The following is an 11,604-nucleotide window of genomic DNA, read 5'->3' as shown; positions in this document are numbered from 1 at the left end:
CTTATACACACACCTTATACACGTTATACACACGTAATACACACACCTTATATACACACCTTATACACATGATATACACACGTAATACACACACCTTAGACACACACCTTATACACATGTTCTACACACGTAATACACACGTAATAGACAGACCTTATATACACACCTTATACACATGTTATACACACGTAATACACACACCTTTTATACACACCTTATACACACCTTATACACACATTATATGCGCACATAATACACACACGTAATACACACACCTTATAAACACAGGGTGTGTCATGGTATGGGGTTGTGTCAGTACCAGTACCAGGGTGTGTCATGGTATGGGGTGTGTCAGTACCAGTACCAGGGTGTGTCATGGTATGGAGGTGTGTCAGTACCAGTACCAGGGTGTGTCATGGTATGGGGGTGTGACAGTACCAGGGTGTGTCATGGTATGGAGGTGTGTCAGTACCAGTACCAGGGTGTGTCATGGTATGGAGGTGTGTCAGTACCAGTACCAGGGTGTGTCATGGTATGAGGGTGTGTCAGTACCAGTACCAGGGTGTGTCATGGTATGGAGGTGTGTCAGTACCAGTACCAGGGTGTGTCATGGTATGGGGGTGTGACAGTACCAGGGTGTGTCATGGTATGGGGTGTGTCAGTACCAGTACCAGGGTGTGTCATGGTATGGGGTGTGTCAGTACCAGTACCAGGGTGTGTCATGGTATGGAGGTGTGTCAGTACCAGTACCAGGGTGTGTCATGGTATGGGGGTGTGACAGTACCAGGGTGTGTCATGGTATAGGGGTGTGTCAGTACCAGGGTGTGTCATGGTATGGGGGTGTGTCAGTACCAGTACCAGGGTGTGTCATGGTATGGGGGTGTGTCAGTACCAGTACCAGGGTGTGTCATGGTATGGGGGTGTGACAGTACCAGGGTGTGTCATGGTATGGGTGTGTGTCAGTACCAGTACCAGGGTGTGTCATGGTATGGGGGTGTGACAGTACCAGGGTGTGTCATGGTATGGAGGTGTGTCAGTACCAGGGTGTGTCATGGTATGGGAGTGTGTCAGTACCAGTACCAGGGTGTGTCATGGTATGGGGGTGTGTCAGTACCAGTACCAGGGTGTGTCATGGTATGGGAGTGTGTCAGTACCAGGGTGTGTCATGGTATGGGGGGGTGTCAGTACCAGGGTGTGTCATGGTATGGGGATGTGTCAGTACCAGTACCAGAGTGTGTCATGGTATGGGGATGTGTCAGTACCAGTACCAGGGTGTGTCATGGTATGGGGTGTGTCAGTACCAGGGTGTGTCATGGTATGGGGGTGTTTCAGTACCAGTACCAGGGTGTCATGGTATGGGGGGTGTGTCAGTACCAGTACCAGGGTGTGTCATGGTATGGGGTGTGTCAGTAGCAGGGTGTGTCATGGTATGAGGGTGTTTCAGTACCAGGGTGTGTCATGGTATGGGGGTGTGCCAGTACCAGGCTGTGTCATGGTATGGGGGTGTGTCAGTACCAGGGTGTGTCATGGTATGGGGGTGTGTCAGTACCAGTACCAGGGTGTGTCATGGTATGGGGGTGTGCCAGTACCAGGGTGTGTCATGGTATGGGGGTGTGTCAGTACCAGGGTGTGTCATGGTATGGGGGTGTGTTAGTACCAGTACCAGGGTGTGTCATGGTATGGGGGTGTGCCAGTACCAGGGTGTGTCATGGTATGGGGGGGTGCCAGTACCAGTACCAGGGTGTGTCATGGTATGGGGGTGTGCCAGTACCAGGGTGTGTCATGGTATGCGGTGTGTCAGTATCAGTACCAGGGTGTGTCATGGTATGGGGTGTGTCAGTAACAGGGTGTGTCATTGTATGGCGGTGTGTCAGTACCAGGGTGTGTCATGGTGTGGGGGTGTGTCAGTAACAGAGTGTGTCACACACACTTATACCTAGGGTACCCTGTTACCCCCAGGACATGGGGAGAACATGCAAATTTCACCCGGTAATCAAACCCAGGACCCTCCAGAAGCCGTCCCACAGTGGAAATCAAGTCAGTATATGTGCAGTGACATGAATCCAGTCATGCCCATATATGGTAAAGGTAAATTCACTCTGCTCTCTCGGAACGCTGTGACATCACAATGTGGACCTGTGCTCTTCAGGAGCAGCATTTTGATTTTCTCTTCATTTACGATGGCTGCTTCTCTGAGACAGAGGTTTCTCACGGGGCGCCTCCCCGGGCATCCTCCGGGGGCGACCCGGGTCACGGGGGCGGCACGGGGGCCGAGGAAGTGCTCCTGATGGAGGGGTTTCTGTTTAAGAGGACTAGGAGTGTGTTTAAAACCTGGAACAGGTCTGTACACTGATGCTTAGAGTATATATTAGGAATTCTCTCTATATATATATATATATATATATATATATATTAGGAATATATATAATTATGAATATTATATATACACAATATTATATTTATACACTCAATATTATATATATATATATATATACGATGTGTTTGATCTCTGCAGGCGGTGGTTCATCATACAGAACAATCAGCTTCTCTACAAGAAGAGGTTTAAGGTAGGTCACATGACTTTACATTATCTAAATCAGCTCTCTCCTGGACTCTGTGAAATACCCATAATGCACCGCAGTCTTACGCCCCTCATAATTCAGGCGCATCACAGCAGAGGTCGACTTCTGTGCCGGGCTGCGCCCCAAACCGCCCCCCGTCGTGTTTACGTCTGGGACGATTTCACCGGCGTTTATATCATCGACTGTATAAATAAGAAGGTTTTATGTTCTATTCCCCCAGCATGACTTCACGGTGCTGGCTGAAGACCTGCAGCACTGTTCGGTCCAGAGCTGCGAGGACGCCGGGCGACGCTTCTGCTTCCACGTGGACACGCCCACAAGGTAAGTCCAGATCTATAATCATCAGAGATAGACAGACAGACAGGTGATCAATAGACAGACAGATAATCAATAGACAGACAGACAGATGATCAATAGACAGATAGATAATCAATAGACAGACAGACAGATGATCAATAGACAGATAGATAGGCAGATGGACAGATAGATAATCAATAGACAGACACAGACAAATATTAGACAAATAGATAGATAGACAGACAGACGGATAGATGATCAATAGACAGGCAATAGATAGATAGACAAGATGATTGATAGACAGACTAACATACTAACAGATAGACAGATAGATAGATGTTCAATAAACAGACAGACAGATAGATGCTAGATAGACAGATGAATAGACAGATAGACAAGAAGATAGATTATAGATAAATAGATAATCAATTAGACAGACAGACAGGTAGATAGACAGACTATTTATTTATCTGTCTATCCATCTGTCTGTCTGAATGTCTGTCTATCTATCTGTTTATCTATCTACTCAATCTGTCTGTCTGTCTGCATCCTATATAATCTGTAACTATCACCGTGTGTGTACAGGAGCTGTACGTTCCAGGCCGACTGTGAGGCAGGTAGACAGGCGTGGATCAGCGCCATTCAGAAACGGACTCAGAGTAAAGAAACAGTCGAGAGCGAGGTGAATTATCATTACCACTATACTCCGCGAGGGGAGGGGTTTGGTTCTCGGCTCTGTAACACCAGTTCAATGTGTCTGAATCAGCAGGAATCAGACGGGTACAAGGACAATTTGAAATCAGACTCCAGTGATACGTTGTCGGACGGGGAGATTCAGTTGGAGGACTCTGACTCTCAGGGACCGCGGGCGTCTTCTGAAGCTCCAGGTAACCTTAACACCACCACATTAGAGTCCGACACTATTAAACTCTAGTGACTATATATTTAACCCTTGGGCTTCGTAGGTGGGATCAGTTCTGGAGAAGTCGTCTGTGATGCTCTCGAGAACAAGGGTGAGTACGCCGAACCTTTATGTAGACCCTTATTTTTGGTCCACATGACACATGGAGCATCACTGGTGATACTTGTGTTGAAGATGCTGAAGGAGAAACCACCAACGGAGAACGTCAAGAGGAGAAGACGACCGACATGAACCCGGACAGCTTTGAGAGCCGATATACCGATGGAGAGCTGCTGGGAAAGGGAGGCTTCGGTTCAGTCTACAAAGGTGACCGTAAGGCGGATGGGAACCAGGTGAGTATCAGTTTGCTGTGTTGATCCTCCCCTGGTTTCTCCCTTGGCTCCAGATACCTGTGACAACCTTCTGAAGAGGCCAAACAAGAGGCCAGGAAGAGCAATCAGTAATAATAATAACATGTCTCTTGTGGGCAGCAGGTAGAAGTTCCATGCGCTGTACCCGAGACAGACGACACCACAGAGGGAACGTCACGTGTGGTTTAGGACGTCTCTGAGCTGCACAAGTGCTATGAGGTTTACAAAACCATTGGATCAGGTAACTGGTACCACTTTCAGTCGTCTCTCTGCCTTTGTGTAACACAGATGTGCATCTTTTAAAACCTGACTTAATATTTTTTTTTAATTCAATCGTTCTTCAGGTGGTTATGCGACGGTCAAGCTAGGCAGGCACATTCAGACTCAAGAGCCAGTGGCCATCAAGATCCTGGAGAAGAAAGAGCTCGGGGTTAGTTTCAGCAAAACCGTCTGTTAAAGACGGATGTGTCTCAGTTTCCAAACGTCTGGTTCTCCTAATTCTGATCTGAAAAGTCATAAAACTGTTCCTGTTTCCTCCCCATTGCAGGATGAGTTGTCTGATTTGAGGATAGAGATTGAAGCCCTGAAGAACCTCAATCATCAGCACGTGTGCCGCTTGTACCAAGTCATGGAGACTGCTGACCAGATCTACATGGTGCTTGAGGTACCATCAGTGGTTGGAAACTATCAGATTTGATTTAATCTCTGGATTTACGATGATTTGCTGCTCACATGACTCGTTCTCTCCTCTAGTTTTGTCCGGGTGGAAATCTGTTTGACCACATCGATAATAACGACAGGTTGTCGGAGGAGGAGACGCGCAGGATCTTCCGTCAGATCGTCTCGGCGCTGGCCTACGTCCACAGCCAGGGATACGCCCACCGTGACCTTAAGCCAGTGCGTCAGCCAAACGATTTCATACTTTGTGCTCTTTCTTTGTTAGTGCTTGTACATGACGTGTTTTATTTTGACTCTCAGGAAAACATGATGCTGGATGAGAAGAACAACATCAAGCTCATCGACTTTGGTCTCTGTGCCAAACCAGAGGTTCGTGTCTCTACTAAGACTGTAGTGTATACTTAAATCAAGCATGCCATTCAGAGAGTCTAGTAAGGTGGTGTGCTTACCCCCATCCATCATGCTTTAATAAAGCCTTGCACACATGGTGTCCACAATTAGTTTCAGTGATCAGTTAGATGAACAGGACGTCACAGAGCCATGCTGGTTCAGTTTGTGTGTTGTGTTGCAGATGTGAGTCAACAGTTGGACCTTCGGTTGATAGAAATCTGTTTTGTTGTAGGGTGGATTGGGTACTGCTCTGATTGAGGGCTGTGGAACCCCTCCCTACTTGGCACCAGAAATCATTGATGATAAACCCTATCTTGGTGCAGAGGTAGGTGTGTGTGTGGGTGTGTCCCCAGGTTATTCCTGATAAACTTCAATTGGAAAGTCTCTAAATCCAAGGTGTTCAGTCCCCTCTGTAGCCCCATTCATGAGTTATTCTATGAGGTCTGGATGAGGGGACTGACCAGGGTAAAGCATGGTTAAAAAAGACAATGAATGTGTGTGTGTGTGTGTGTGTGTGTGTGTGTGTTTTAGGCAGATGTTTGGAGCTTGGGTGTTGTCCTATATGACATGCTGTGTGGCTACCTCCCGTTCGATGGTGACAACTTTGAGGAGCTCCATGAACAAATCACTGTAAGTCTTGGAACTACAATGAAACACCATTGGCATACACGTCTGGTTACGATTATGAAACTAAATCCATTATTTAATGCTCAGCAGCATGTTAAACATACAGTAAAAGTAACAGTAATGGCTTGTGGTGATGTTCTTTGATCAGATGTGATTGTTTTGCTCTGTGTTTCCTCAGAAAGGACATTATGACACTCCTGACTGGCTGTCTCCTGGTTCTGTACTGCTGATTAAGGAAATGCTGCAGGTGTGTGTTTATGGTGTGTTTAATGTGAGCAAAGTGGGTGTGTGTTTCTCTGTGGGCTTCATCACCTGAAGTTCTTGTATCTTGTCCTGTAGGTGGTTTCAGAGCAGCGCATAAAGGTGGAGCATCTGCTGGATCATGAGTGGGTAATGAAGGGGTACAGCAGCCCTGTGGAATGGCACAGCACATGCCCGGTACAACATCCACCCTAGACGTAGTACAGTGGCATGATGGAGATCCACCATACAGAAGATTGTATCTTTATTATCTTACATACTCATATATTTGTGTCTGTGTGTGTGTTTGTGTTCAGACAGTCCAACCAAAGCACCAAGCAGCTGGTGTCTGAGGTACATTTCAGTACTTGTACCTGCATCAACACAGATGCCATTTATTAATATTGACATTCTTGAGCTCCATCTAAAAGAGATTTGTGTGTGTGTGTGTGTACAGTAGAAGTTTGATCAGACCACAGCTACGTATCTTTTGCTCTTGAGAAGGAAGCAGCGCAGTAGTCCAGTGTGTAGCTGAGCGGACGTGTAAGAAATCCAGGTAACATTTCCACAATCAGTGTATTTTACCTGATAAACGCTGCTCTACATGCTCATCTGTCCAAACACTACAGCTTCTGGAATGTTCTTACACCTCTTCTTGTTTTATTTAGCAGGAGACGTCGTCGGTGCGACAAGGAGGGATGATGATGGCGCCATCCAATCAGGACACGCTACATCTCAATTTCACATTTCAGTGATTGTTGCAGGTGTTTCTCTCTAACCCATCCTCTCTCTCTCTCTCTCTTTTACCAGAACGATGCATTTTGGGTATCTGTGTGTGACTGGTTAGAGGAACTCCACTGAGGTGCCGCCCTTGTTGATCCACACAGCTGTATGAGAAGTGTAGAACATGGATGACCAGGATCAACAAGCCTTAAAATGTTATAACATTGAATAAAAAATAAATAAACTCACTGAATATATGAAGGTTTATGGATGTTTATTTTCACATTTCTTCATCATTTTGTGTATGATGTCAGTAATATGAAGTGAAAGAAAGCACAACGTTTCCTGACATGTTACAGAACATTGAACTCAGCAGTGAAGATACAGACCTACTGTCAGCTCACTCAGAGCAGCCTGAAATCGTTACCCTAAAACTTCATCAACTCACGTCTCTCAACTCATATTATTTTATTACAATTCTATAAAAAGGCCACAACAGGGCAACATCACAAGGATTTTTTATTTCAACAAGGTCACAAGATCTCGTCCGCTTTTTTCAAACTGGTTCCAATCTGGAGACTAATGCCAAGTTCACACTACACAACTGGATCTCTTGTAATCAGGAGTCTTTAAAGTCGGTGTGTATGTCACCCTACACGACTGATAAATAACCCATAATGTGTTCTATCCAATATTTACACAGTGCTGGGTTGCCAAATAACACATTTTCACCTGCATTCTGCCTTTTCTATCCTGTATACCAAAAACAGTTGACATTGCAAGTCTACAACACGTTACAAAAACACTTGGGACAGAAGAACCATAAACACTCTGTTAATATCATACTGTTTTACTGTAGTAAGAATGAAAGTATGAGCTGATCTTTGTCTCATTGTGTTGCTTTGATGAAGAAAAAGCAGCATCCATGTTTACGGTATGCTTAAACTTTTAGTGGGCATCTAAACCTTAGTAATTTTTTTATAATCGTTTTAGATCTCATAAAACAACATTTAATAGTAACACTTTAAATACTAAAAGGTCTCTTTTCTGTTCTTTCCTCTTCTCTCTAATCTTCATTATTAATGATTTAGTTTTCATTCTATTATGATTTATGAATAGAATTTCGGGGTTACATGAAGAACTATTTTGAATTATTACCCACCCAGTCCTTTACATCCACTTTCTATTGTCAATCCAGCTCAAGCCTACAGTGTATCACAAAAGTGAGTACACCCCTCACATTTCTGCAAATATTTCATTATATCTTTTCATGGGACAACACTATAGACATGAAACTTGGATATAACTTAGAATAGTCAGTGTACAGCTTGTATAGCAGTGTAGATTTACTGTCTTCTGAAAATAACTCAACACACAGCCATTAATGTCTAAATAGCTGGCAACATAAGTGAGTACACCCCACAGTGAACATGTCCAAATTGTGCCCAAATGTGTCGTTGTCCCTCCCTGGTGTCATGTGTCAAGGTCCCAGGTGTAAATGGGGAGCAGGGCTGTTAAATTTGGTGTTTTGGGTACAATTCTCTCATACTGGCCACTGGATATTCAACATGGCACCTCATGGCAAAGAACTCTCTGAGGATGTGAGAAATAGAATTGTTGCTCTCCACAAAGATGGCCTGGGCTATAAGAAGATTGCTAACACCCTGAAACTGAGCTACAGCATGGTGGCCAAGGTCATACAGCGGTTTTCCAGGACAGGTTCCACTCGGAACAGGCTTCGCCAGGGTCGACCAAAGAAGTTGAGTCCACGTGTTCGGCGTCATATCCAGAGGTTGGCTTTAAAAAATAGACACATGAGTGCTGCCAGCATTGCTGCAGAGGTTGAAGACGTGGGAGGTCAGCCTGTCAGTGCTCAGACCATACGCCGCACACTGCATCAACTCGCTCTGCATGGTCGTCATCCCAGAAGGAAGCTGACGCACAAGAAAGCCCGCAAACAGTTTGCTGAAGACAAGCAGTCCAAGAACATGGATTACTGGAATGCCCTGTGGTCTGACGAGACCAAGATAAACTTGTTTGGCTCAGATGGTGTCCAGCATGTGTGGCGGCGCCCTGGTGAGAAGTACCAAGACAACTGTATCTTGCCTACAGTCAAGCATGGTGGTGGTAGCATCATGGTCTTGGGCTGCATGAGTGTTGCTGGCACTGGGGAGCTGCAGTTCATTGAGGGAAACATGAATTCCAACATGTACTGTGACATTCTGAAACAGAGCATGATCCCCTCCCTTCGAAAACTGGGCCTCATGGCAGTTTTCCAACAGGATAACGACCCCAAACACAACCTCCAAGATGACAACTGCCTTGCTGAGGAAGCTGAAGGTAAAGGTGATGGACTAAACCCAATTGAGCACCTGTGGCGCATCCTCAAGTGGAAGGTGGAGGAGTTTAAGGTGTCTAACATCCACCAGCTCCGTGATGTCATCACGGAGGAGTGGAAGAGGATTCCAGTAGCAACCTGTGCAGCTCTGGTGAATTCCATGCCCAGGAGGGTTAAGGCAGTGATAATAATGGTGGTCACACAAAATATTGACACTTTAGGCTCAATTTGGACATGTTCACTGTGGGGTGTACTCACTTATGTTGCCAGCTATTTAGACATTAATGGCTGTGTGTTGAGTTATTTTCAGAAGACAGTAAATCTACACTGCTATACAAGCTGTACACTGACTACTCTTAGTTATATCCAAGTTTCATGTCTATAGTGTTGTCCCATGAAAAGATATAATGAAATATTTGCAGAAATGTGAGGGGTGTACTCACTTTCGTGATACACTGTACATACAAATACATGGACCGTGAGTTTAGACTCGGATGGAATTTACAGTTTAACAAATACATTTATTCATCAATAAAGGAACACTTGGTCACCTCCATGATAAGAAAACAACTGAACTACCACAATAGTATTTATTTATTTTTAAATGTAATTGTAAAACATGTCAGTGCAGTCTGTATTAGGATTTATATGAACTGGGTTTTATGCACTAGAAGATGGTGTAAAGTGTAAAATTAAATGTAAATATGAGTATTTCTTTTATCAAAGGAGTTTAGCTACCACTAATCTGGTCTATAGATAAACACAAAGAACAAAGACTCATGATGATAGAACAATGCAACACTGTTCAGTTCACAGCCCTCCATTCACACCTTCTCATGTACATTCTGGTTGAGGACGGTTCATTATTTGCTAAGTGGAAATCATCTAAAGACTAGAATTTTGGAGTGTACACCTAGAAGTGTTAAAGTAAGAGGCTATTCATCTATGAAAACTTAGCAAACACCATAAAGACCAGGGTAAAATTCTTCCACTTGAAAGTAAAAGTTGTTCTGTGTTTATTAAAGTAGATTAAACTTGAATAAAGAACAAAAACAGATTCAGATCTGAGGTTGGTACATTACACCACATTACATTTGATGATTAATGATCATATTCATACCATCATGTACATTTGATAATTGAAGTAGAACAGTTCTAGTGGATATTAGTAGAAAAAGAAAGTACACATAGCTTTTTCTGTACATGCAGTAGTGGAGTATCATTTTATTTTCTCCTCTGAATGCGCTGGTGTTTTTCAAGACGACTTCAGTCACAATAACGTAACTTCTGTGTGACCGTACTGGTGTCTATTAAAAATGCTGCTTCCAGTAAAACTTCATCCGCACTATAAGCAGCAATATGGGTCATCCTCTTAAGTGAATGCGCTGGTGTGGTGTACTTAAAGAATATTCCTTTCACTAAAGTTCTTTTCAGACAGTGAGCAGTGATACGGTTTCTCTCCTGTGTGAATACGCTGGTGTTTTTGAAGGGTACCATGTTCAGCAAAATTCTTTCCACACTGAGCAGTAATACGACTTCTCTCCTGTGTGAATACGCTGGTGTACTTTAAGGGCACTACTTTGAGTAAAACTCTTTCCACACTCAGTGCAGTGATACGGTTTCTCTCCTGTGTAATACGCTGGTGTTTTTGAAGGGTACCATGTTCAGCAAAACTCTTTCCACACTCTGAGCAGTAATACGACTTCTCTCCTGTGTGAATACGCTGGTGTACTTTAAGGGCACTACTTTGAGTAAAACTCTTTCCACACTCAGTGCAGTTATACAGTTTCTCTCCTGTGTGAATACGCTGGTGTTTTTGAAGGGTACTATGTTCAGCAAAACTTTTTCCACACTCTAAGCAGTAATACGGTTTCTCTCCTGTGTGAATACGCTGGTGTTTTTGAAGGGTACCATGTTCAGCAAAACTGTTTCCACACTCTGAGCAGTAATATGGTTTCTCTCCTGTGTGAATACGCTGGTGTTTTTGAGGGTCACTCTGTTGAGCAAAACTCTTTCCACACTCTGAGCAGTGATATGGTTTCTCTCCTGTGTGAACACGCTGGTGTACTTTAAGAGCATTACTTTGAGCAAAACTGTTCCCACACTCTGAGCAGTGATACGGCTTCTCTCCTGTATGAATGCGTTGGTGTTGTTTGAGATGATTCTGCATAATAAAATTCTTCCCACACTCTGAGCAGTGATATGACTTCTCTCCTGTGTGAATGCGCTGGTGTTGTTTGAGATTACTCTGCGTAGTAAAACTCGTCCCACACTCTGAGCAGTGATATGGCTTCTCTCCTGTGTGAATGTGCTGGTGTTGTTGGAGATTACCCTGTGTAGTACAACTCTTCCCACACTCTGAGCAGTGATATGGCTTCTCTCCTGTGTGAATGCGCTGGTGTTGTTGGAGATTACTCTGTGTAGTAAAACTCTTCCCACACTCTGAGCAGTGATGAA

General features: G+C 44.2%; 2 protein-coding genes across 4 annotated transcripts; both read left to right on the top strand.

Moving 5' to 3' along the window:
* Positions 1-2,149: 2,149 nt before the first annotated feature.
* Positions 2,150-4,359, top strand: LOC134307864 (DCC-interacting protein 13-beta-like; the record flags this gene model as incomplete). The annotated part of the gene is made up of 8 exons (XM_062990587.1): positions 2,150-2,340; positions 2,516-2,567; positions 2,803-2,903; positions 3,465-3,561; positions 3,649-3,766; positions 3,845-3,892; positions 3,976-4,133; positions 4,272-4,359. Coding segments are annotated over 8 exons (834 nt in total), but the record flags the coding sequence as incomplete, so codon positions are not given.
* A 375-nt stretch (positions 4,360-4,734) lies between these two features.
* On the top strand, positions 4,735-7,066 carry LOC134307865 (maternal embryonic leucine zipper kinase-like). Of its 3 annotated transcripts, none has more exons than XM_062990589.1 (10): positions 4,735-4,815; positions 4,905-5,048; positions 5,130-5,198; positions 5,452-5,544; positions 5,751-5,849; positions 6,025-6,093; positions 6,186-6,284; positions 6,404-6,440; positions 6,547-6,642; positions 6,755-7,066. In XM_062990589.1, the coding sequence occupies exons 1-8, from the start codon at positions 4,780-4,782 to the stop codon at positions 6,437-6,439; spliced, it is 645 nt and encodes a 214-aa protein (XP_062846659.1). In that variant the 5' UTR covers positions 4,735-4,779; the 3' UTR covers position 6,440; positions 6,547-6,642; positions 6,755-7,066. The 3 variants fall into 3 exon arrangements, with proteins under 3 accessions (XP_062846659.1, XP_062846658.1, XP_062846660.1); XM_062990588.1 differs by having other exon boundaries at positions 6,544-6,642; XM_062990590.1 differs by lacking the exon at positions 5,130-5,198 and having other exon boundaries at positions 6,544-6,642.
* The last annotated feature ends 4,538 nt before the right edge of the window (positions 7,067-11,604 follow it).

Source organism: Trichomycterus rosablanca, unplaced genomic scaffold (genome assembly GCF_030014385.1).
Source record: "Trichomycterus rosablanca isolate fTriRos1 unplaced genomic scaffold, fTriRos1.hap1 scaffold_355, whole genome shotgun sequence".
NCBI lineage: Eukaryota > Metazoa > Chordata > Actinopteri > Siluriformes > Trichomycteridae > Trichomycterus > Trichomycterus rosablanca.
Note: the sequence above shows the minus strand (reverse complement) of the source record. Positions and strands in the feature narration are given on the sequence as shown.

Excerpts from the sequence above, each read along its gene's own strand:
- LOC134307865 (XM_062990589.1), top strand. The coding sequence starts at position 4,780 with ATGGAGACTGCTGACCAGATCTACATGGTGCTTGAG. Across the intron at positions 4,816-4,904 it reads AGATCTACATGGTGCTTGAG|TTTTGTCCGGGTGGAAATCT; the intron begins GTACCATCAGTG and ends TCTCTCCTCTAG. Across the intron at positions 5,545-5,750 it reads AACCCTATCTTGGTGCAGAG|GCAGATGTTTGGAGCTTGGG; the intron begins GTAGGTGTGTGT and ends TGTGTGTTTTAG.